The 25,297-nt window shown below is 50.3% G+C and overlaps 1 protein-coding gene across 1 annotated transcript; it reads left to right on the top strand.

The window, feature by feature from the left end:
- Window positions 1–1,646: 1,646 nt before the first annotated feature.
- LOC123115327 (uncharacterized) lies at window positions 1,647–4,847 on the top strand. The gene is made up of 4 exons (XM_044536504.1): window positions 1,647–2,661; window positions 2,857–3,003; window positions 3,131–3,414; window positions 4,571–4,847. The coding sequence occupies exons 1-4, from the start codon at window positions 1,684–1,686 to the stop codon at window positions 4,845–4,847; spliced, it is 1,686 nt and encodes a 561-aa protein (XP_044392439.1). The 5' UTR covers window positions 1,647–1,683.
- Window positions 4,848–25,297: the final 20,450 nt, after the last annotated feature.

The raw sequence follows: 25,297 nt of genomic DNA, 5'->3' as shown, positions 1-25,297 counted from the left end.
ACACAGGATAATGATCCATGGTCTGCAGTTATTCCAAAATCCAGCACGATTATATTTTTTCGTTGTATCATTTTACTAATGAACTATAGCTGTATTCTAGTTTCAAAATATTCTAAACAGAATCACTCATATACAGAGAGCTACTAGTTTGTTTGTGATAGGACCTACTATAGTATTACTCTCAATCCAGGAAGGATTGTAGCAATGGAGTTACACGGCAAGAGGAGGAAAATGAACTGGCCAGATACACACGCAACACACGCACACAGCCACCACCCGGTTCGCTTCTGATCCTCTAGAGACCCCTCACCTACTGCCGCTGCTGCTAAGTACCTCTCCCCCGACACACTATTCTTGGGCTCGAACATGGACGAGACCCACTGCTGCCTAGAGAACTTATGGTTGAGTCTCTTCTCTATCCTGGGCCGGCTGGGCCTTGTATCCTCCTTCCTGTGCTATAGTTTTGTTGCTTGCCCCTTCGCCAGGTCGCTAACACTGTGGCCCAAGAGATGACGATGCTTCTCTATGCTGCTGGCCTTGTGAACCGAACTAGCACTACATGGCAGGTGCTATTTTCCTTATTTGCTGCTGCAACACGATGAAAAACGCATATGATCTCCCAAGAGAGCCCAAATTCAGCGCAGAAGCAACTAACAATCCTATAACAAGGATAACACCAAAGCTTATATTGATGTATCCACTCCATAGATCAAACATTCGTGCAATCTTTAACAACAACGTAGCACCATCTTTGCCAGTCTTTTGTCACCAGATGCGTCTGTAGGTAGAGCACGATCATAACTAGTGTGTTTATAAAGCATAAAAAATATATAATATCAGCACAAGAGACCATTCTCAACCCTAACATATGTCAGCGTTTTGTTTTTAGTTTTGCAATTTGCCCATGCAATAAAACATATATAGCAATCATATTTCATGGCATCCCACACACTGAAACATTATATTCAAACCATTCTCAACATATATCACAAAGTCACAAAAACAAGTTCACAAGGACATAAGCACAATCACAGGTACAGAAAGTCCACAAGCACAAAGTTCATCCACATAACCCAGAGTTTACTACATATATTTCTTAAGGTTGGAATGGCACCACCATGAGGCATCATTCTGCTTCAGTAATTGCCCATTTCCAGGCACCACAATGGTATATTTTTTCGTGACATGCATTAAATATTTTCGTAGTTGAATATTTTTTTTCTGTGTTGATTGTTAGTTGAATCTAGGCACAAGATACAAAGGAGGGTTCAATAACAAGGACGGAGATAGTAGCTACGAGGATGGATGGAGCACCACGAGGAAGGGAGTTGCCACCGGTGTCAAAGAGCGGGGACGCGAGCTGGACCGTCGACAAACGACACGAGCGACTGGAACAACGGCTGCGGCTTTGAGATTTGGGTTTGCCAGCTGGCGCACATGGTAGAGGGTCTTCAGATTGGGTATGTACTATGTACGACCCTGGTAGTATACGATTTTCCCATGAAAAAAAATCAGGAATCCAACACGCCGGTTGGTTGAACTTTTTTTTTTAGGGAAGTTTGTTGAATTACTTGACAGCTCGAGCAGGATCCTGTTATTAAGAGTCCACAAAAATCCTTCTCCGCCGCAGTACATATTACCAGAGGCAGAGGAGAAGGGCTCCAGGACGGGACGAGACGATCGATGGAGTTGCGAACTTGCGATCGGGCCGCCGCCTCACCTCTCTGCCACCGCAACCATAACACGGACTCATCGCCGTCCAACATCGATATCGGCCAGGATGAGGACATGATCAGCACGCTTCCCGACCACCTCCTCCTCGGAATCCTCGAACGCCTCCACCTGCGTGAGGCGCTCCGTGTCGGCGCCGCCTCCACGCGCTGGCGCCACCTCCCACACCAGCTCTCGCATCTAGAGCTCAGGGTCGACCAGTTCCATGGCGCCACGCCGGTCGAGATCATGGACGCGTTCACGGGCGCGGCACGGAGGTTGCTCTCCGTGTGTCCTCCTCCATGCCCCGCGTGCAGTCGTGCTATCAAGACCCTCGTCCTACACTTCTACATGTCGGACCCTCTCCAACTGAGCTCCATCGGCGGCGGCGTTGAGGACGTCGTCAGCCGCGGCGAGACCGAATGGCTCGAGTTTTATATATTACCGCCGGCCTCGAGCAACAGCAACACCACTCAGCTGCTCGCCGAGATGGGGCAGGCGCAGCGGTTCATGTCCTTCTCCCGTGCCTGCCCCGTCGCCTTCCGGTGGCTCACCAGGCTAACCCTCGAGAACCTAGCGTTTGGAGACGATGATGTCGCAGGCCTCATTAAAGCTTGTGATAAGCTCAAGCACCTCATCCTGATATCTTGCAGACTGGTTGATCTTCACTCCGCACTCAAGATCGACACGCCGTGCTCCGGGCTCCAGGAGCTTCAGTTCATTGACTTTGCTTGCACATGTATCGAGCTCATCTCCGTCCCCCAGCTAAGGGAAATATTGTGCTGGTCTTGGCCCTGCGAGAGCCCTCCGCTGCGCTTCGGCCACGTTCCCCAACTTCTTGAAGCGAGCCTCCGTTCACGCGCTAGGGTGTGGCAGACGCCATTTGCGTTGAGCGAGTGCTTGAGTGCCACGAATCTGTCGAGATTATATCTCAATTTTGGTTGCGAAATGGTAAGTTTATTTCTACACTCCACATGGATTCCTGTTCGCATCTACTCCCTCCGTCATAATGCAAGACATTTTGCGACACTAGTAGTGTTAAAAAACGTCTTACACTACGGGGCGGAGGGAGTAGCACATACTATCATATTTCTTCGTAGTACCTACTAATTGTAGTTGTATGTTGTGTCCTTGCTTTTGCTGCAGATTTGGATCCAACTAGAACATTCAAAGCACCTCACTACGATATTCAGAAACCTGACCGATGTGTATCTTTACTGTATCTTTCCAGAGTGTGATTTGAACTGGACCATGTTCATCGTTGAAGCTGCACCTGCCCTACTGAATTTTACAGTAAGCTTCACCTTGAACTTAAATACTGGTATTGTTGGTTTCATTTCTTTTATAACATGATATGTAACTCCAATTGTTTCTACGTTATTCTGTAACATGTGTTTATCTTGTGTGTGCATGCATGAAGTTGTTTCGAAATCAACATCCATGTGTTAAACCGTCTGAGTATAGTTCCCAGAAGACCAACATGTTGTGGGAACCATCCAAGGACTGGAAGCACTTGAACTTGAAGTTACTGGTGATGGCAGGGTTCGAGGACGAAGACAAGGTGACAAACTATCTAAGGCTGTTCATGGAACGAGCCGTGGGCTTGAAGAGAATCGAGCTGCGTGGTAAACACCCTTGTGATGAGTGCAATGCCATGGACCTTGAACTTGAGTCCACAAGATCCCTTGTTGACAAAGCTAGCAGGTATCAGATTAGGGAGCGACTCACACATGAATTCTCTTTGTCTGTCAAGATAACAATATGTTGATTGTCAAGGAATTATAACAATCTCTTAAAATAAGTGCTCACGGCTGCTACTAGAGCGATGATTGCGCCTAGTCAGTTGTAATTTTTGGTTAGTTTTGGATATTGGTGGCGAGAAAAACATATGGGTAATATATTTAAACACTGCTTTAAAATGCCTACTGTATTGGATCTACGCACCTATTTTCAGAATTTTACTTTGGAAACCTGAAATGCTCGCATCCTAATGAATGTGAAGTTGGGAGAGCAATTCCAGTCAAGATGTGGAGCAATTCCAGTCAAGATGTGAAGTGCATCAAAAAGAATGTTCATATGAAATATAGACATAACTTCCAGCGATGTGCACTCTCCTCTTGGTGACTCAGCCCCTAAACCTCTCGACGTGGGTAGTGTGCGGACCGGCGATGGGAAATCTTGGAGTCTAGAGATTAAACACCATGCATAGGTCTGGTCGCACGGTCGGAGTAGCATAAGGAGAATGGGGCTATCATTTTTTTCAAAAATAAAACAGCGGCCAAGATTTGATGGTTTATCAATCATGATTGTATGGTAAGTGTAATTTGCAAATATGTACCAGGAAAAGAAATCAACGATACCTCACACTGTCTTCAGAACTATGAGTCAGTCAAATGTCCACCTATTCAAAGCCTAGTTGTGATCTTCCTTGATAAAATCCAGAAAAGGAGATAATGTTGCCTCTGTCCATCCCTTTCTTATTTTGCTGCTGCCCTGCATTTTCGTGGACGCGGGGAAGAGCTGAACAGAACAGTCGATGAACTTGTTGTGTTGGGGCATGGTCACGTAGGATCTCAGTGCTTGCAGTGAGGCGGGGAAGAATGAACTGAGATTGCTTTACTGCAAATCGCCAGAATCAAGTGATCTCGACATTATTAGTGTATGCGTCGTTGGCGTTGTGCATCATCTACAACTAAACATAGCTAATTGAGTTGCCAAACATCCGTGGACGCGGCCGGGTTCGTCCGTGGACGCGGCCGGGTTCGTCCCCGGACGGTGATCGGTCGTACCTCATATTTCACCTCCCACAACCATACTACCCATTTCATGATTTGTATTTTCATACAAAAGCATGCAACAGAACGTTCTACGTACGTACCACTATCAATTACTACTCGTCCTCCTTTTCTGAGATGTTGATGAAGTTTGTGACAGAGCTAGACACCGGCCTCATGGTCATTCATGGCCGGACGCAAAGGCGGTTCCTCCTCATCGTCTTCCTCGTCGGCAAAGAGCACCTCCAGTGCCATGTCCGCCTCCCAGCGGAAGCAGCGGTTGGCCTCCACCTCCGTCTCCAATTGGATGGAGTCGAGGATAGCTTGCTACTTAACGGCCTCTTTGACTTGGGTGAGCTCTAACTCTGCTAGCGCGTCGGCCATGGCGAAACCCGTAGCCGGAGGCGCCAGATCATCCTATCCTTTGGCCTCTCCCCCCTCCTCGGGCTCCGCCTCCTCCTCCTACTCCTGCAACTCTTGCTCCTCCTCCCCAGCTCCGGCGAGTCTGGAGGCAGGCAGGTTGCGATTTGAGCTTCGCGCCTGGCCTAGATCTCCTCTAGCAGCTGCAACCGCAGCTACAAAGTGAGCATGGCATAGGTGATGATCCATTGTCGGGCCATGGCTACCGGCTCGCGGGAATTTTGAAGGTGATGGCGCAGAGGGGCGGGAAAGGGTAGAAATGGGAACGGGCTAGGGTTGGGCTGCCGCTGTCCGGCTTAAATAGCCAGATTTGATCCCTTAGGCAGCATGCCCGAGCAGCGCCACGGTGCCATGAATGCATCCTCACCTCCCTCACCGAAAATCGGTGGAGGTGCTTGTCAAGTCGATGGGTTTCTGTGTGTGTCCCTACGGCTAATTCGACGTGGCGGGCGCGTCCAGTCGTCCTCATTTTTGCCCCACATATGGGTTGAATATGGGGGGTATCGTTCAACCCGGGCATATGGACGGGGTGTGCCCGGGTCTAGTTGGGTGGCAAAACCTTGACCGTGCAGTGACTACGCAGGCCACCCGGGCATTTGCGGTGGATATGGGGCGCCCGGTTGTAGATGTTTTTAGGGCTTTGGTAGTTGGCCTAGGCCCAGTATGGCAGTCCAAGCATGCACCCCTTGTTGGGGCCCCTTGGTTTTGGGGGTTTTGGGGGCCGGAGGCAGCCGCCCCTCCCCCGTCAGGGCTAGGCCTGGGTGGCCCTCTCTCAACCTACCACTTGATCCTAGTTGCGGACCCGATCGAACGGCTATGTGGATAGTGCATTATGTTGATGACACATTACTACTGCTCAAAGGGGAAAATGAACAGGCTGGTGTGATCAAGCACATACTCATCATTTTTTCGTACTTGAATGGCTTACACATCAATTTCAGCAAAAGCATCTTTGGTTCTATAAATATGAACCAAGAAGATATCACCGAGCCTGCTGCCCTTTAATTTGGAATGCCTAGTGTCAGACTTTACATGCACTTACCTAGGGTACCCTTTGTCTATACCACATGGCTTCTCATGCTTGTGATCCAAAAGGTGGATAAAGGGGCTGTTTGGTTCGTGCCCACGTCCGCCGAGCCAAATCGTGGGCACGCCAAAATATCGGCGAGCGATTTGGCCGCCCGTGTTTCACCCACAATTTGGCGTAGAAGCAGAGGAAAAGGGCTGCGTCGGGCTGGCGTGCCAATAACTTGGTGTCCATCCAAACGAGGGCTGAAGGCACAGTCAACGTCCAATATTTTGGTAAGGCAGGCAAAGGCTACCATCCAAGCAGCCCCAAAATATTATCTGGCAGGCTATCCACTTTTCTATCATGGGGAGGGCGCCTCATTCTGGAAAAATTGTTACTTCTGGGAAGGGAAGAAGGCCGTCGCTGGAGGGAAGTGTTTGGTTGCATGGAAGACTATTACCATGCCTAGCCGTGTGGTGGTCTGGGAATCGGGGACTACACGCACACAATCAAGCGTTACTTCTCGTGAACAACTTCGAAAGAAGAACGTATTGAGTTTAGAACTGATAACTTCTTGTGAACAACTTCAGACTTACTTCAATTCACGATTTGCACAAAGCAGGTTAATATTGATTTCTCAAATACAAATAATTATGTTGTCACAGATCATCTGAGTAGAATGTCTCAAAGCAATATTTATATGAACTTCCTGAAAAGTCTGACCAATATTCTCTGTTTTTCAGAAATCTATGGATATTAATGTGGGTAACAAATACCATGAGAACGTTCAAAGAAAAGCTGAAAAACTTCATAAAATATTTTAAAAATCTGCAATTATTTTCGCTTCTTGCAAACTGCGCACATTCATATGAGTGCGTGCACCTAAAACCTGAAGGCGCGGCTGAAACTGCCAAACCCCCTGCAAGAGCAACTGCTTCTGAACTGCACCTTTCATTGGCAGCCACTATTGCTGGTAACAATCAATTGAATCATGCACATTGTTGATGCAGGATACTTGCGGCAAGTGGCTCTTCAGTAGGGATACAATAGAATGATTGTGAATGCGACTATGCATGACCGAGGACGATCGGTGACAATGAATGCAGCAGTACGCAGGGAATGCTACCTTTGAACACTTTCTGAGGGCTGCTAGTGTAAAAGGCTAAAACATCTCTACTGTTTTTTGGGTTGGGTTATCCTCTCAATTTTATCACCAACATTGGTAGACTATGTAACTGTTATGGCACTGCTAGAAGGAAGGCGCGAGAGGGCCGGCCGGGGGCCTTTTTGCCCACGGCCGGGCAAAAGAGAAGGGATTTCCTTCTTAATTCTTGCCTGATTAGATTGATACATCTCCTCTCTTTATATAGAGAGGTTTACTTGAGTCCCAAGCAAGACTTACTTGACCCCTAAGCAAGCGACCCTTATCTCTAATTAACCCTAAGACTAATGGGCCCATTAGGCCCATTACGTACTCTAACACTACACCTCACCTGGACATGCAGCTTGTCCTCGAGCTGCAGCCTAACCAACTTATAACCATGACTCGACGCAACACAAACCTAACGCCTAAAAACAAGCCTTTTACATCTCGGCTTGTTTTATTATTCTCAACCTAAAATGGACTGAGACGCTTTATTTTGGACCCTTTAACAAAAAGTGGACACCATCCGCACGTCGGACGTGCACGTGTACAGCCACCTGGATCCCATGAACACCACCTGGACCAAAGGAGTGCATGTGTATGGCCACCTGGAAGTGGTCGCAAGAGCGACCAGCAGAGGCGCCCTCGCGGCGGTCGGCGGCGGAAAGCAGTGGTGCTACGCGGTGCGCTCCTGTCGGTGACACCCTGCCTTCTCCCCGCCGGACGGCTGTTGGTCTGCACCGCATAGGGAAGAGTGGAGGGCTTGCGATTGAGAATGACGAGGAGGGGTGCGCCCCCCCAACCGCCGATGTCGCAGACTTTGAGGTCGCTGCCCGTGGGAAAAACAACATGCCAGCCGCCCGTGGGGGAAACCGCATGCCCAAGATCCTCGACGCAGCGGACGAGATCGAGATCCTTTGCGCAGCGAAGGGCAACTTGGAGGAGTGGCAGCTGCAGACCACGCATCTCCCGCACACGCCGACGCGCTAGGAGGCCGCGCGTAGCAGCCTGCAGCCTCACCACCACCGACACGTGGCGGGTAGCGATCCAAGACGGAAGCGGTGACGGCGACGGTAGGGACTTGATCTGCTGGATGTGGACGCCCTGGGATGGCGGCGGCACTAATGGGAATGAGGTCGTCGCACTCCCGTGGTAGGGCATCCCATACTGGGCGACGAAGCTGACTGGTGGTGGCTGCTGCAGCTGCAGCGGCTGCTGCGCTGTCACACCGGGCAGCGGCAACGGCTGCTGCGTCGGAGCGCCGGGCGCGACGGAGGCCGCCAGGAGCGGCGGCTGCCACTGCAGCCAGGGCTGGGCGGTGGTGGCGATGGATGGCAGCTGCAGCGGCCTGGCGAGCGTGGCGAAGGCCGCCTGGTGCGGCGGCAGCCACGGCAGCCACGGCGGCGCGGGGGTGGCGATGGGCGGCGCAACCGGGTGCGGCCCGTAGGACCCGGCCAAGAACAGGTGGATCTCCTGGACCGCCTGGGTTAGGTCCCGCAGCACCCCGGACACCTCCTCCCAGGTGAGGACGGCGGGGGCGGGCGCGACAGAGGATTCCGACGCGGGCAGGAGCGGGGCGACGGTCGTGGTGGTCGCCGGAGGCGACAAGGTGACCGACAGCTAGCGGAAGTGACGGTCTTGGCGGCGGTGAAGACATGATCGAACCGAAGCTAGCTGATACCAAATTGTTATGGTGTTGCTAGAAGGAGGGCGCGAGAGGGCCGACCGGGGGCCTTTTTGCCCACGGCCGGGCAAGAGGGAAGGGATTTCCTTCTTAAATTTTGCCTGATTAGATTGATACATCTCCTCTCTTTATATAGGGAGGTTTACTTGACTCCCAAGCAAGACTTAGTTGACCCCTAAGCAAGCGACCCTTATCTCTAATTAACCCTAAGACTAATGGGCCCATTAGGCCCATTACGTACTCTAACAGTAACAAAAATGATGGAATAAAGATTGTGTTCCTGCTGGGGAATTTTTTCGTAGTCCCTCTGAGAGAGAAAAAATACTACAGCGTAAACTCTCATATGTGATTCTATAAGACCGTCTCGTTTCTTCATACATCCTTTTTATGCAAATATATGTTAGACCAAACTGTAGATTATTGTCAAATGCATGCTATCCTGTTCTACTGCCAGCCATTATCCAGAGTAATGTGATAAGCTTCCAGTCAGATATAGAATAGCATAACTTAATTAATTTGAACGCTTTTCAGTCAGTCACATTCCAAACAGAGAACGCCTCAAGAATTTGAATGACACCCGGATTTCTCAGTACATGAAAAGTTTTCTCGGCAAAAAGAGAACGCCTCAAGAATTTGTCAGTACATGCACAAATATTTGGCAATTACTCGGTATAAACTGGAAGATAAAGCATGCAGCCAGATTACAGTACACACATAATTTAGCTACACTGCAAGGTCCACATCAAACAAGTAGTCTCAGGCTATCAATAATAGAAATTAGAATCACAACTGGGTGCGACTCACACAGTCATTGCTCTAGCTGCTCCAAGCCTGCGAGCGTTATGAGACTACTAGCATTCCTTGACCATATCCGTCAAAAGATAATTATCTCCACTGATGAGGATGATCCATGTGTGAGTCGCTCCATAATCCGACGCCTGCTAGCTTCACCCACCTTGGATGCTTTACCCAGCTTGGACCTTTCAAGGTCAGTGGCATTGCAATCCTCGCATGGGTATTCACCATGCAGCACAATACTGTTCAAGCCCACAGCCCGTCCCATGACAAGCCTTATATAGTTTGTCACCTTATCTTCATCCTCACACCCAAAGATCAGCAGCACCTTCAAGTTCAGGTGCTTCAAATCCTTGGATGGCTTCCACACCACATTGGTCTTCTTGGCACTGTTCTCGAGCGTCATGATACAAGAATGTCGAGATAACTTCAAGCAAGGACATAGAAAGTAAATAACACATGTTAATGAAAACTTGCCACCAACCCATGAAGGACAACGTGACAACAATTGCAATTTTAAAATGTAAGTTTAGGCCCTTATCAAGTTTTGGAGGAATTTGCAAGAAATAAATCCTAGGTAAAGTAACATAATTGAGTATGCTTCCGGGGTTCTTATGAAATTACAACTATATTCCTTGTATTTCTTTCGACCAAAATACTATGTAATAAACAATTTTAATCAAGAGGGCTGTGTGCATCACTTGGTCTAATAAACAAGCCCATCCCACCTTAGAGAAGCTTGATAGAATTCTAATGAGTGAAGAATGGGAAGATCTTTTTCCTTTGGTAACTGTGAGGAAACTGGTCAGAGATGTCTCTGATCATAACCCTCTCCTTTTAGCTACTAATAGTAGCCCTCCTCAAGCTCCTAAACCTACAGAGTTTCGCTTTGAAATGAGTTGGATGAAAAATGAGGAGTTCCTTCCTTTAGTGGAGAAAATCTAGAACAAACCTGTCAATTCATCTGATCCTATTGATGTGCTGAACATCAAACTCAAACGTTTTATAAAGTTCTTTAAAGGCTGGGGTTCTAATAAATTTGGATATGAGAAGAAGAGAAAAAGCAGATATTAAGAATGAGTTGGCTTATTTAGAACATCAAGAACACGATTCATTAGATCCAGACTTGCTTGACTACAGGGCATCTCTTCTTGATGAACTAAACTCTATTCTGGTTAATGAAGAAATGTTTTGGCTCCAACAGTACCATGAGACATGGCTGCTGAAAGGAGACCAGGACACCTCTTTTTTCCATAGGATTGCCAATGGAAAAAAGAGGAAAAACACTATTCATTCTTTTACTTGTGGGGATACGGTGATTGAGGTGATTGATGATCTTCTTAAGCGTGCTACAGCCTATTACAAGGACTTGTTTGGGCCTACAACTGGAAATCTTTTCCACCTTGACCCTGACACATCGAGTGAGGACGAGAAACTAACCCCTGAGGATAATATGTTCTTGACTAGACCGTTTAGTGAAGAGGAGGTCAAAATTGCCCTATTTGCTATGGATAGCAATCGGACACCGGGCCCTGACAACATCCCAGCAGAATTCTACCGATTCTGTTGGGACATAGTTAAGCATGATCTCATGAATTTGTTTAAAGCATTTCATGATGGAACTCTTGATGTGGAGAGGCTTAATTATGGTGTCATTACTCTTATCCCCAAGCTCAATGGAGCAAAAGAAATCCAGGAATTTTGCCCCATCTGTCTTCTCCGCTGTCCTTACAAACTGATTACCAAGGTTCTTGACAATCGGGTGGCGGGATATACTGATGTGCTCATCAGTCACCATCCAAATGCAATTATTGAGAAGCGTAATATCATGGATGGGATTTTATCCCTACATTACATTCTGCATCATTCACACATCAAGAAGAAAACTGGAATAGTGCTCAAACTTGATTTTGAAAAAGCATATGACAAAGTCAACCGGGAATTCCTACTTGAATGTCATAGACTTAGGGGCTTTGACGAGAAGTTGTGCAGTTGGATCGAGAAGATCCTTCATAATGGGACTGTTAGTGTGAAAATCAATAACCCGATTGGTCCATACTTCCAAAGAGACAAAGGGGTGCGCCATGGCAACCCCATGTCCCTACTCCTCTTTAACTTGGCTGCTAAGTGCTTAATGAAGATGGTTTTGAATGCTCAGAAAAATAACCTGATTACAGGTTTGGCCTCGGGTCTCATTCCAAATGGGGTTGCAATTTTGCAATACACGGACGACATGGTGTTATCTTAAACTCCTCCTATACATGTTTGAACTTATGTCCGGATTGAAACTCAACTTCCTCAAAAGCGAAGTCCTGTGTGTGGGTGGAGAACTGGAGATGATCTCATCCTTCAGAAATACGCTGATCTCTTTTGTTGTAGGACCGGTCACTTTCCCATGAAATACCTGGGAGTGCCGGTGAGCTACTCGTCGTTAAGAAACATTGACTGGGAGTTTGTGGCTGTCAGATACCTGAAAAGGTGTGATTCCTGGATAGGTAATTCTGCCTCCTCAGGGGGTAGACTAACTTTGCTCAATTCCTCCTTGTCTAGCATTGCATACTACTCCTTCCGTCCGGAAATACTTGTCATCAAAATGAATAAAAGGGGATGTATCTAGATGTATTTTAGTTCTAGATGCATCCTTTTTTGTCCATTTTGATGACAAGTATTTTCGGACGGAGGGAGTACTACATATTGATCCTGAAATTCGCTTTTTCCCTTTCCCTTTTTAGACTCCTGGATTTGGTTGTATTTCCGTTATTTCATTATAATGGAAAGGGGAATATCCCAGTTCCAAGAAAAAAAGTGCATCACTCGATGCAGAGGCCATTGCTGTCCTCCTCGAAAAAAACACATAGGATGGATTTTTGGAGAACTCTAACATGAGATACGATCTGGAAGTTTTTTTTGGTCTTGCATGGACATTGCCTCGCTAGCTGCAAAATTACAATACGTCTTCTGTGCACTACTTTGAGTATATGTGATAAGTTGGTGAGTGGTTGGAAATTAGATTAACTTGTTCCTATGTTTTTAATGCTGAATATCAGCAAAACATATCATTGTAAAAATGTAAACATGCTAAGATGTGGGCTAAATTAAAAAGAAGGGTAATTAATAGTTACTGCGATATTATGTAGGGCAGGTGCAGCTTCAAGGAAAAATAGTGTCCAGCTCAGATCACACTCATTGAAGATACCCAAAAGAAACACAGAGGTGAGGTTTCTAAATATAGCAGTGAGCTGCTTCGGATGTTCTGGCTGAATCCAAACGCTCATGAAGCCCGTGAAGCCCAGAACACGGCGTGTCAATCTTGAGCGCCAAACGCTCATCAACCAGTTCGCAGGATTTCAGGGAGAGATGCCTGAGCCTATCACAAGCGCTAATGAGGTCCGTGAGGTCGGAATGTCCAAACGCAAGGCTCTTGAGTGTAAGGCTGGTGAGCCAGCGGAAGGCAACTGGGCAGGCCCGGGAGAAGGACATGAACTGCTCCCCAAACTCGGCGAACTCCAGGACAGTGTTTTGCTTGTATGGCGAGTGTATGGCAAAATGGAGGCATTTGGTCACGCCGACGTCCTCAACGGCGCGGCCGATGGAGCTCAGGTGAGGGGCCAACAGTAAGAAGCAGAGGCTGAGTGAAGGCGTCCATGCCCTGAAGCAGCGTGGCGCGGCTGAAGTGACAGACGTTGAGGTGCAGGCGCGAGAGCCGGTGGGGGACGCGTCGAGATTGCTCCGGCGCGGACCGCCTCGCGCAGCTAGAGGCTCTCGAGGATTTTTTGGAGGAGTTCGTCGGGGAGCGCGCTGATTCTGTCCTCATCTTGGCCTACATTGAGGTTGTGCGGCGGCGAGTCCATGGCCGGCCGGGATTCGAAGGCCGATTTGTTGGTTGAAACCCTAGCTAGAAGCCTAGAACTGACCGGTGAGATGGGCCGCTGGCGGCGACGGACGCGGCTCCCCATCCTCCCTCCGGCGCTCCGCTACCCACACCTCCCGCGTGCGGCAAAGATATACCTTATATAGTAGTGATGATTGATACAGGTAAATCTCCGGCATAAACTTAAGATGTGCAGGTCGAAACAAAGTGTACCTTTGAAGGCAAAGATCTACCTGATATATAGTGATGACTGATAAAAAATTTATAACCCTTTTAAAATATAAAATACTGATGGTCACCACTGTTTTAAATAGCCCGCTATAGCTCCGCTATAGCACGCTATAGCGTTTATAAAAGGTCTTGCGCTAAGAGACTTTTGTCCAAACAAATGAACAAACATTTTAAATAGCGCGCTATAGCTCCGCTATAGCACGCTATAGCATTTGGAAGAGGTCCGCCGCTAAGATACTTAGCGCGCTATTTAAAACTATGCTTGGAAGTGACCGACGTCGAGGTGGAGACGCGATAGCCGGTAGGGGAGGTGACGCCACCGCATCGAGAGTGCGCCGGCGCGGACCGCCTCGCGCAGGTCAATGCGCTCGAGGATTCCGACGAGGAGGTCGTCGGTGAGCGCGCTGATTCTGTCCTCATCTCGGCCAACGTTGCGCTTGTGCGGCGGCGACTCCATGGCCGGCCGGGATTCGGAGTGGTTGAAACCCTAGATAGAACCGAGCGCTGAGATGCGGCCCAGGCCCAGGCGGCGGCGGCCTGCTCCGAGGACGCGGCTCCTCATCCCCACTCCGGCGCTCCGCTGCCCACCTCCCGCGGGTGGTGGTGGATCTCGACAGATCGAAGGATCCCCTCCCACGTGCTGCTGCTAGCCGATGAGATGCATGGTTAGCATCGATTTGGAGGCTGCTTGGATGGTGGATGCATTGGATTAGATTGGAGTGGAGTGGAATCGTGAGTGGATTGGATCTCTCAACAGACGGAATTGGATTAGAGTGGATTGGATCTGTCGACAGTGGGAATTGGATGAGACGGAGGGAGACGGAAGAAGCAGCCTCGCGCTGTGCTAGAGAAGGAAGGATACTCCAGTAAAAAAATGTTCACACAGCTGTCACTTTTCAACAGCTGACTTCTTTTTTCTTACTTATTTTACAAGAGAGACTTTTCTACAGTGTCTCCTAAAAACACAGATAAAAATATTCAAAAAAATATCCAAAAAAAGCAAGAGTCATAGAGTCATGCCACGTGACCCTAAAAAGCATGAATAATCCCACAAATGAGATTGTAGAAGGCACGTGCACCTAAAGACATCTCGAATGTAAGGCCACACAAACCGAGTGAGGATGCACCTAAATAAGATGTGATCCACGTTCTCATCTTCCCCACAAAAGTGCATGTTTCCTAGCACTCAGGCCATGGCGTTTGAAAACATGATCACCACTATGAATTAGGCCCCTATCGGCACTAGTGCAGGACCCCCTTACAGGATTTCGCTATTAGCATGCACATTAAAAACGGCAAGCCACCGGTGACAGGCAAAAATACCAGCAACGGTGTGTGCCTTAAGACCTCATGCCACTAACAAGATGGATACCAACGGCGTGCGGCTACCCTAAAGCCACTAGTGTTGCCCTCCCACATCCGAAGAGTGCCAATCATATACTTTACTGGGTTGTGGTGTAACCGCACGCCATCGTTGGTAGTGGCTATTAGTGGCGTGTGGCTTCCACAAATGCCACTAGTGTAGCCCCCCATCCGAAGAGTGCCAATCATATACTATTAGTGGCATGTGGCAACACCGCACACCATCGATGGTAGTGGCTATTAGCGGCATGCGGCTTTCGCCAATAGTGCAACTCCTACTTGAAGAGTGCCAACCACATATATTATTTGCATGTGGTGAAACTGCATGTCACTAATGGCAGTGGGGATTAGCGGCATGTAGCGTGAGGGCATGTCGCTAATATGTGAGCTCAATTATTGACACGAGCCCTCTTCTCTTCTTCCTCCCCCTCTCACTTCATTATCTTCTTCCTGTCCTCCTTCCTTCTTCCCACTACTGGGAAATGGCTTATAGGTGAATCCAAATGAGTGGCAGGTGAGGAGGGGCACCCGCCACAATTATCTTGGAAAACAAGCAATGGCGGATGCTAAAAGGAGCTTGACACGGCTATACAAGTAACAGTGGCGGGCATGGCTGGAGACTCGCCATAGCTATGCAATTTCTAATTCCTTCACATGTAACTAGTAGATGTGGTGGGCGAAGTTGCGTGCCCACCACAGTTACCTTTGCGCAGTTGTGGCGAGCAGCTACTATTTCCCGCCACAGATATATTTGGGTATCCACGTGCCAAAAAAAATCAAATCTCTTGAGAGCACGGGTGGTGGGTTCTTGCTCTCGCCCGCCACAACTGTATTTGGTCACGTTGGCGCCTACCGCGCATGTACTGTGGTGGCGGGCTCTTCCCCGCGCCCGTCACTGTTATACACGCCCTTATGCACCGCATCCCCACCCGAAACAGTTAGATCCCATTCCACTACTAGGGAAAAGCCTATACACAGAATCTTAGCAGCAGCGCGGCTCAAAAAGGAGCGCTGCTGCTAATTAGTAGTAGCGCGTGTGCGAGAAACTCGATACTGACAAGTTTTTTAGCAGTAGCGCGCTCGGTGTAAACCGCGCTGCTACAAATATCGACCGGCGGTGTCCACCAAACTCCATTTAGCAGCAGCACGGTGCCGCGAGCCGCGCTACTGCTATGGATGTAGTAGTAGCGCGATTTTTCTGAGGTCGCTGCTGCTAAATTTCAGATTGGCACACTTTTTGGTCCCGGTTAGCAGTAGCGCCGTTGCCCAAAGCGCGCTGCTGCTACTTACTTAGCAGCAGCACGGTTTAGATCCCGCGCTACTGCTAATCCGCACCAACCCACCACCTTTCCCCCACCCGTCCCTCCCCCCTCCCCCGACTCTCTTCCCTTTCCCCTACCTCCCACATGCTCCCACTCTCACTCTTCTTCTTCCTCAATACTTCTCCCCCATTACTCTCTCTCTTCTGTCTACCTTTCTCTCTCTTCATTACTCCTACCTAACTACACCACCTCCATTAATGCATCTCCTTTCTCTTTTTCCTTCCCCCTCCACTAGTTGAAGTTGTTGTTGGGGAACGTTTGCAGAAAATAAAAAATTTCTACGGTTTCACCAAGATCAATCTATGAGTTCATCTAGCAACGAGAGAGAGGAGTGCATCTACATACCCTTGTAGATCACGAGCGGAAGCGTTCAAGAGAACGGGGTTGAGGGAGTCGTACTCATCGTGATCCAAATCACCGATGATCCTAGTGTTGAACAGACAGCACCTCCACGTTCAACACACGTACGGTTGGGAAGACATCTCCTCCTTCTTGATCCAGCAAGGGGGAAGGAGAGGTTGATGAAGATCCGGCAGCACGACGATGTGGTGGTGGATGCAGCAGCGATCTCGGCAGGGCTTTGCCAAGCGTCTACGAGAGGGAGAGGTGTAGCAAGGGGAGAGGGAGGCGCCTATAGCATGGGGTGCGGCTGCCCTCCCTCCCCCCCTTTATATAGGCCCCCAAGGGGGGAGGCGCCAGCCCTGGAGATGGGATCTCCAAGGGGGGCGGCGGCCAGGGGGTGTCTTTCCCCCCAAGCCCGGTGGAGGCGCCCCCACCCCTAGGGTTTCCCAACCCTAGGCGCAGGGGGGGCTAAGGGGGGGCGCACCAGCCCACCAGGGGCTGGTTCCCCTCCCACTTCAGCCCATGGGGCCCTCCAGGATAGGTGGCCCACCCGGTGGAACCCCGGAACCCTTCCGGTGGTCCCGGTACAATACCGTTGACCCCCGAAACTTTCCCGATGGCCGAAACCTGACTTCCTATATATTATTCTTCACCTCTGGACCATTCCGGAACTCCTCGTGACGTCCGGGATCTCATCCAGGACTCCGAACAACTTTAGGGTTACTGCATATTCATGTCTCTACAACCCTAGCGTCACCAAACCTTATGTGTGTAGACCCTACGGGTTCGGGAGACATGCAGACATGACCGAGACGCCTCTCCGGACAATAACCAACAGCGGGGTCTGGATACCGATGTTGGCTCCCACATGCTCCTCGATGATCTCATCGGATGAACCACGATGTCGAGGATTCAGGCAACCCCGTATACAATTCCCTTTGTCAATCGGTACGTTACATGCCCGAGATTCGATCGTCGGTATCCCAATACCTCGTTTAATCTCGTTACCGGCAAGTCACTTTACTTGTACCGTAATGCATGATCCCGTGCCCAGACACTTGGTCACATTGAGCTCATTATGATGATGCATTACTGAGGGAGTCCTGGATTAGGGGCTGTCCGGATAGCTGGACTACCATCATCAGCCGAACTGTCATCGGCCGGACTATCATCATCGACCGGACTCCAAGACTATGAAGATACAAGATTGAAGACTTCACCCCGTGTACTGATGGGACTTTCCTTGGCGTGGAAGGCAAGCTTGGCGATACGGATATGTAGATCTCCTACCATTGTAACCGACTCTATGTAACCCTAGCCCTCTCCAGTGTCTATATAAACCGGATGGCTCTAGTCCGTAGGACAACAACAACAACCATTACAATCATACCATAGGCAAGCTTCTAGGGTTTAGCCTCCTTGATCTCGTGGTAGATCCACTCTTGTAAACATCCACAATATCAATATCAATCAAGCAGGACGTAGGGTTTTACCTCCATCAAGAGGGCCCGAACCTGGGTAAAACATAGTGTCCCCTGTCTCCTGTTACCATCCGCCTAGACGCACAGTTCGGGACCCCCTACCCGAGATCCGCCGGTTTTGACACCGACATTGGTGCTTTCATTGAGAGTTCCTCTGTGTCGTCACCGATAGGCTTGATGGCCTCTTCAATCGACAACGACGCAGTCCTGGGTGAGACTTTTCTCCCCGGACAGATCTTCGTATTCGGCGGCTTCGCACTGCGGGCCAACTCACTTGGCCATCTGGAGCAGATCGAAAGCTATGCCCCTGGCCGTCAGGTCAGGTTTGGAAGCCTAAACTTCACGACCGATATCCGCGGGGACTTGATCTTCGATGGATCTGAGCCACAGCCGAGCAGGCCGCGCTGTCACTATGGGCACGACCTAACTCTGCCGCCGGACAACACCTTGGAGGCCGCACCCGAATCTGCTCCGACCCATAGTCCGGAGCTGATTGCTCAGATCGAGGACGGATGGCTGGACATCGTCTTGGGAGCTACAACTTCTACGGCGATGGAGCCGAACACTTACCTTGTCCCGCATAAAGCTCATGACTCCGAGGTGCCGGATTCTCTGCCGGACTCCGAACCTCTTGCGCCCCTGCCGGTCGAATCCGACTGGGCGCCGATCATGGAATTCACCGCTGCGGACATCTTTCACCACTCACCCTTCGGCGATATCTTAAATTCGCTGAAGCATCTCTCGCTATCCGGAGAGCCCTGGCCGAACTACGGCCAGGATGGTTGGGATGCGGATGACGAAGAAATTCAGGGCCCACCCACCACCCACTTCGTAGCCACCATCGACGATCTAACCGACGTACTCGACTACGACTCCAAAGACATCGACGGTATGGACGACGATGCCGGAGACTATCAAGAACCAGTGCCTACAGGACACTGGAAGACCACCTCGTCATACGACATATATATGGTGGACACCCCAAAAGATGGGGACGGCGAAGAAGCAACGGAGGCCGATTCCTTAAAGAAACAGCCCAAGCGCCGGCATCAGCGGCGCCGCTCTAAATCCCGCCACAGCAAGAATAGAGATTCCGGCACAGGAGACAATAACATCCCAGAAAATGCCGAAGACAACCCCCTCCAGCACGATGCAACGCAGGAGGAGGCAGAAGCAAGCCCTCACGAGAGGGCGGCAGACGAAGAGGTCGAGGATGATAATTACTTACCTCCCTCCGGAGGCGAGGCAAGCCTCGACGACGACGAATTCGTCGTGCCTGAGGATCCCGTCGAACAAGAGCGTTTCAGACGCAGGCTAATGGCCACGGCAAACATCCTAAAGAAAAAGCAGCAACAGCTTCAAGCTGATCAAGACCTACTGGCCGACAGATGGACCGAGGTCCTCGCGGCCGAAGAGTATGAACTCGAACGCCCCTCCAAAAGTTACCCAAAACGCAATTTGCTCCCCCGACTAGAGGAAGCGTACAAACCTGCATCACCAGCGCACAATACGGCAGACCGACCACCTCGTGGCCGCGACAGAGAGGCATGCAAGCCCTCCACCAAAACTGTACCCCGGCATTGCTCAAAAAGCATGAAGCCACGGGGGAACGCGCCGGACTTGCGGGATATATTGGAGGACAAGGCGAGACAATCCAGATCTATCTATGGATCACGTGGGCGCCCCAAGACCCACGACGAATACCGTCACGCCGGATACAACTACCCCGGCCGGGCCGAACACAGCAGACAACGCTCTCTCGAGCTACGTCGCGATATTGCTCAATACAGAGGCGCCGCACACCCACTATGCTTCACTGACGAAGTAATGGATCATCAAATCCCTGAAGGGTTTAAACCCGTTAATATCGAATCCTACGATGGCACAACAGACCCCGCGGTTTGGATTGAGGATTATCTCCTCCATATACATAAGGCCCGCGGCGACGATCTTCACGCCATCAAATATCTCCGGATCAAGCTTAAAGGACTAGCTCGGCATTGGCTTAACAGCCTGCCCGCAGAGTCAATTGGATGCTGGGAGACCTGGAAGCCGCATTCCTCGACAACTTCCAAGGCACGTATGTGCGACCACCGGACGTAGATGACCTAAGCCACATAATCCAGCAGCCAGACAAATCGGCCAGGCAATTCTGGACACGGTTCTTAACAAAGAAAAATCAAATCGTCGACTGTCCGGATGTAGAGGCCCTCGCTGCCTTCAAACATAACATCCGCGACGAGTGGCTGGCCCGGCACCTAGGACAGGAAAAGCCGAAATCCATGGCAGCCCTCACATCACTCATGGCCCGCTTCTGTGCGGGAGAGGATAGCTGGCTAGCTCGCAGCAACAACCTCAGCAAAAACGCTGGTAGTCCGGATACCAAGGACCGCAACGGCAGGTTGCGTCGAAACAAAAACAAATGCTGCATTAACGGCGACAGCAATGAGGATACGGCAGTCAAACGCCGGATTCCGAGGCTCCAAGCCCGGTCAACGAAAGAAGCCATTCAAAAGAACCACTCCGGGCCCGTCCAATTTGGACCGAATACTCGACCGCTCCTGTCAAATACATGGAACCCCCGAAAAGCCAGCTAACCACACCAGCAGAGATTGTTGGGTATTCAAGCAGCCAGGCAAATTAATCGCCGAAAACAGTGACAAGGGGCTACACAGCGATGACGAGGATGAGTCCCGGCCGCCGAACAACAGAGGACAAAAGGGATTCCCCCCTCAAGTTCGGACGGTAAACATGATATACGCAACGCATATTCCCAAGAGGGAGCGGAAGCGTGCACTAAGGGACATATACGCGATGGAGCCAGTCGCCCCTAAATTCAACCCATGGTCCTCTTGCCCGATCACTTTCAATCGAAGAGACCATCCGACCAGTATCCGCCATGGCGGATTCGCCGCATTGGTTTTAGACCCAATCGTCGATGGATTTCACCTCACGAGAGTCCTAATGGACGGCAGCAGTAGCCTGAACCTGCTTTATCAGGATACAGTGTGCAAGATGGGCATAGACCCTTCAAGGATTAAACCTACAAAGACAACCTTCAAATGCGTCATACCAGGTGTCGAGGCCAGTTGTACAGGCTCAGTTATACTGGAAGTGGTCTTCGGATCCCCGGATAATTTCCGAAGCGAGGAGTTAATCTTCGACATAGTCCCATTCCGCAGTGGCTATCACGCTCTGCTCGGACGAACCGCGTTCGCAAAATTCAACGCGGTACTGCATTATGCATACCTTATGCTCAAGATGCCAGGCCCTCGTGGAGTCATCACGGTCAATGGAAACACGGAACGCTCCCTTCGAACGGAGGAACATACAGCGGCTCTCACGGCAGAAGTACAGAGCAGCCTTTTAAGGCAATTTTCGAGTCCGGCCGTTAAACGACCGGACACGGCCAAACGCGCTCGGAGCAACATCAACCAAGACCACCTGGCACGTTCCGAGCACGCGTAGCAATGCGGCTCAACCCCAGCCCTCGCACAATTGTAAGACAAACTCTCCGCGTACATAATTACGCCCTGGAGATACCATGGGCATAGGGGGAGAGGCACAACCACACCAGACCCAGAGTGCGGTTCGACCACACCAGGGGCTCCCAAGTGTGTGGCTCTTTTTATCTTTTATTTCTTTTTTTTACACAGGACTCTGTCCGGCGGCGAACCTTCCGAACTCATGATGCAACAGCCAGGGAGGGACAAAGGCTGCGACGAACACTCAGGTGGTCTCCATTACGAGCATTAAATTTATTAAATACACCATTCCGCGGCCTACCCCTGGAGGGAGACGCCTTTAATTCGTCCAATCCCTTGTTTTCCGCACTATTTGTATCATTCCGCACTCATAGCAGATCTTCTCGAATAAAATGCAGCACTTTTTGCCCATAATTGCATTACCTTATATATATATATATATATATATATATATATATATATATATATATATATATATATGTTCATTTACGACATGTTGCATCCGTACATTTTGGTACGGCCAAATACACCAGGGGCGGCTTAGGTTCCCCGCATTATGGTGTGATAAAGTCCGAACACTTTCACAAGTGCGGCACCCCGAACTTATAGCATTATATGAATCGGCTCCAAATCATGTCTTGGGTTAATAGTTGGGTTTGCCCGGCTCCCATGTTTGGCACCTTACGTTCCGTTCTATCGGCTAAGGTAGCACTGGGAGAACCACTGCGATTGCGCCCCGGTTGAGCCGGGTTAACGCCTCGGTGGAGAAAGCTAAAACTGACTGTCATGATAAGGCGAGAGACTGGTTGCTGTTCGAGAGGTCCTTTCGGGTCCTTAAGACCTACGCCGCTTCGAGCGAAGTTCCGGATAATGTCCGACGAAGGCGTGGATAGCGCCCCTAATTCGGTCTTCCGAATACTAGGGGCTTCGCCGAAATTTAAAATTATAGAATTCTATGGCTAAGTGAGAGTGTTCAAGCACTATAAGTCCAGTTGCCTTGTTCGTTGTGTTGAGTGCCTCCCTAGATGGACCCAAAAATGGGAACAAGAGTGCTCAAGTTTATCCCGAACACCCCAGCACTCGTGGCATGGGGGCTGAAGCCAATGACTTGCCATCTCTCAGATTTAATAAACGGCCGCACAGAAGGTAATATTTTAAATTAACAAGCGTTGCTTAGCGCATATGAACAAAGTTTTCAGCGCACAGGATAACACATTGCGAATTTACTCAATAATTACATCCCTGGGGCACTCATCCGCAATCTTGCGGGCACCCTTCAGGACAGTCCTATAGTACATTTCGGGCGTACGATATTCCTTGCCCGCTGGTGGCGCGTCAGTGATTAGCTTCTCCGCATCCAACTTGCCCCAATGCACCTTTGCGCGGGCAAGGGACCGACGAGCACCTTCAATACAGGCGGAGCGCTTGATAACCTCCACCCAGGGGCACGCATCCACCAACCGTCACACGAGACCGAAGTAGCTCCCAGGCATGGCCTCTCCAGGCCACAACCGGACTATGAGGCCCTTCATGGCCTGCTCGGCCGCCTTGTGGAGCTCGACCAGCTGCTTCAGCTGGTCGCTAGGGGGCACCGGATGGCCGGCCTCAGCATACTGAGACCAGAAGACCTTCTCCGTTGAGCTCCCCTCCTCGGCTCGGTAGAATGCGGCGGCATCAGACACGCTGCGAGGCAGATCTGCAAATGCCCCTGGAGAGCTCCGAATTCGGGTAAGTAACACGTAATTTACATTCACATGCTTGCTTTGCATAAAAGATGCCTTACCCGCCGCTATCTTCCTCACCAACTCAACCTCCTGAAGGGACTTATGGGCATCGGCCTTGGCAGTCTTGGCACTTTCGAGAGCCGAGGCAAGCTCGGACTCTCGAGTCTTTGAGTCACGCTCCAAACTCTCATGCTTTTCCATGAGATCCTGGAGCTCTTGCTGAACCACCGCCACCCGCGCCTCCTGCTTTTCTCGCTCTGCCCGTTCCGCGGCCGCATTGCGTTCGGCCGCAGACACGGCCTCCTTCAGGGTCGCCACCTCGTTCGTGGCCCCTGCAGTACCCATGTTATCCTTGTTATTTTTTGTTGCAACCTAAATCCTTTTCTATAAGGTACAAGTTCAAAATGGTGTTACTCACCTTCTTTGTCCTGGAGCTGCTTCTTGGCGCGGCCGAGCTCTTGCTCAGACCGCTCGAGCTCCTGCTTCAAAGTGCCGACCTCCGCAGTCAGTGCGGCAGAGGTCAGCAGCGCAGCCTGCAACCCATATTGACATAATTTTTTAGCAACCCTGCGTATATCTTTTTTTTCAGATCCTCAGTCCGGCTTTTCTTTCCGAACACCGAACCGAGCATCAGGGGCTACTGTCTATGCGGTATTACATTGCATATTTTTATCTTCTTACCTCAAAGCCTGATAGAAGGCTACTGCAGGCTCCGGTCAGCCCGCTCTTGGCGAGCTGTACCTTCTGAATCACCGCACTCATAATAGTGCGGTGTTCTTCCTCAATGGAAGCACTTTGGAGCGCCTCCAACAAATTGTCCGGCGCCTCCGGTTGGACGGAAGCCGCCGGCGTCATGGTCTTGCCCTTCGTGCGAAGGAGCCGCCGGCCGGACTCCGGAACCACTGCGGGTTCTGATATGGAGTCCGGTGCAAAGTCCGGGAGGCTGTCTTGTGGCGCCTCCGGAGCCTCCCCCTGATGGTTCCCTTCTTGGGATCCCACCTCGGCGTCCTCGGTGTCGCAAGGGGTGGAGGCGGTCGGGATGGAATCGACATCCGACGGAGCCAACGACCCACTCGATGAAGCGGGGAGATCATCCTTGGCTGGACTACAGGCAGCATGCGGCATCAGAATGACACTATGTGACACAGAAAAAGAAATTATAAATCACTCAGGAATCCAGATACTTACGATCTCGCTGGAGGCCTGGCCCTTGAAGGCCGTTCTTCCTCGCCAACGTTGATGTTGGCGGAGCTGTCCGGGGGAATAGTCCTTCCCCTCTTGGACCCTTCAGCCTCCCCTGTTAGGGAAGCCTTCCTCTTCCTCTCTCCCTCCTCCGGGAGAGAGTCCTCTTTCTCCTCCTCATTTTCGGGGGAGGAGTCCACCACGGAATCGTCGGATACCTGAAAACGGGAACTCTTTCGAGCACCCGTGGCCTCCTTCTTGGCCTTCTTCTCCGGCACCACGTGTGGTGCCGGAACCAGCAGCCTCGCTAGACCTGGGGCCGTCATTCCTGCACAACATGATGCCGTTTGAGAGGATGAATGGGATCATCAAAGGATTCGTTCGTAACATGTCCCGTCCGGATGGAAGCATCGTCCAGGGCAATTTGACACAAGAGTGCACCTCTTTCTGTGAGAATTTTCTATATGGCGCAGACAAGCCGCCTGGTGTTAGTGTTGGTTTGCCCGTTAACAAGCATGATGGGAGGCTCGAAGGAGATGGTCACTGCAACGGTCGCAGGGAACTGCACGTGGCATACTCAGATCGATGCAGCGACTTTGACAGAGCAAACTTGGTAGTGCTACAACACCAAAACGAGGTAGATCCTTTCGTGGCACTGCACAAAGAAATTATCGCAAAGAAGTATCGTGACCGGGGGGTATGCAGGACGAACGCCGAAGTTACTAGAGAGCACAACTCCACTTTCCTGCATTGGTTCAAAG

This window comes from Triticum aestivum, chromosome 5B (genome assembly GCF_018294505.1).
Source record: "Triticum aestivum cultivar Chinese Spring chromosome 5B, IWGSC CS RefSeq v2.1, whole genome shotgun sequence".
Taxonomy (NCBI): Eukaryota; Viridiplantae; Streptophyta; class Magnoliopsida; order Poales; family Poaceae; genus Triticum; species Triticum aestivum.
The sequence above is the reverse complement of the archived record's forward strand: the minus strand, read 5'-3'. Positions and strand labels throughout refer to the sequence as shown.

Bases quoted from the DNA above. Each gene is read 5' to 3' on its own strand.
- LOC123115327 (XM_044536504.1), top strand. From the start codon at position 1,684: ATGGAGTTGCGAACTTGCGATCGGGCCGCCGCCTCACCTCTCTGCCAC. The intron at 2,662-2,856 runs GTAAGTTTATTT...CTTTTGCTGCAG, and splicing joins TCAATTTTGGTTGCGAAATG to ATTTGGATCCAACTAGAACA. The intron at 3,004-3,130 runs GTAAGCTTCACC...GCATGCATGAAG, and splicing joins CTGCCCTACTGAATTTTACA to TTGTTTCGAAATCAACATCC.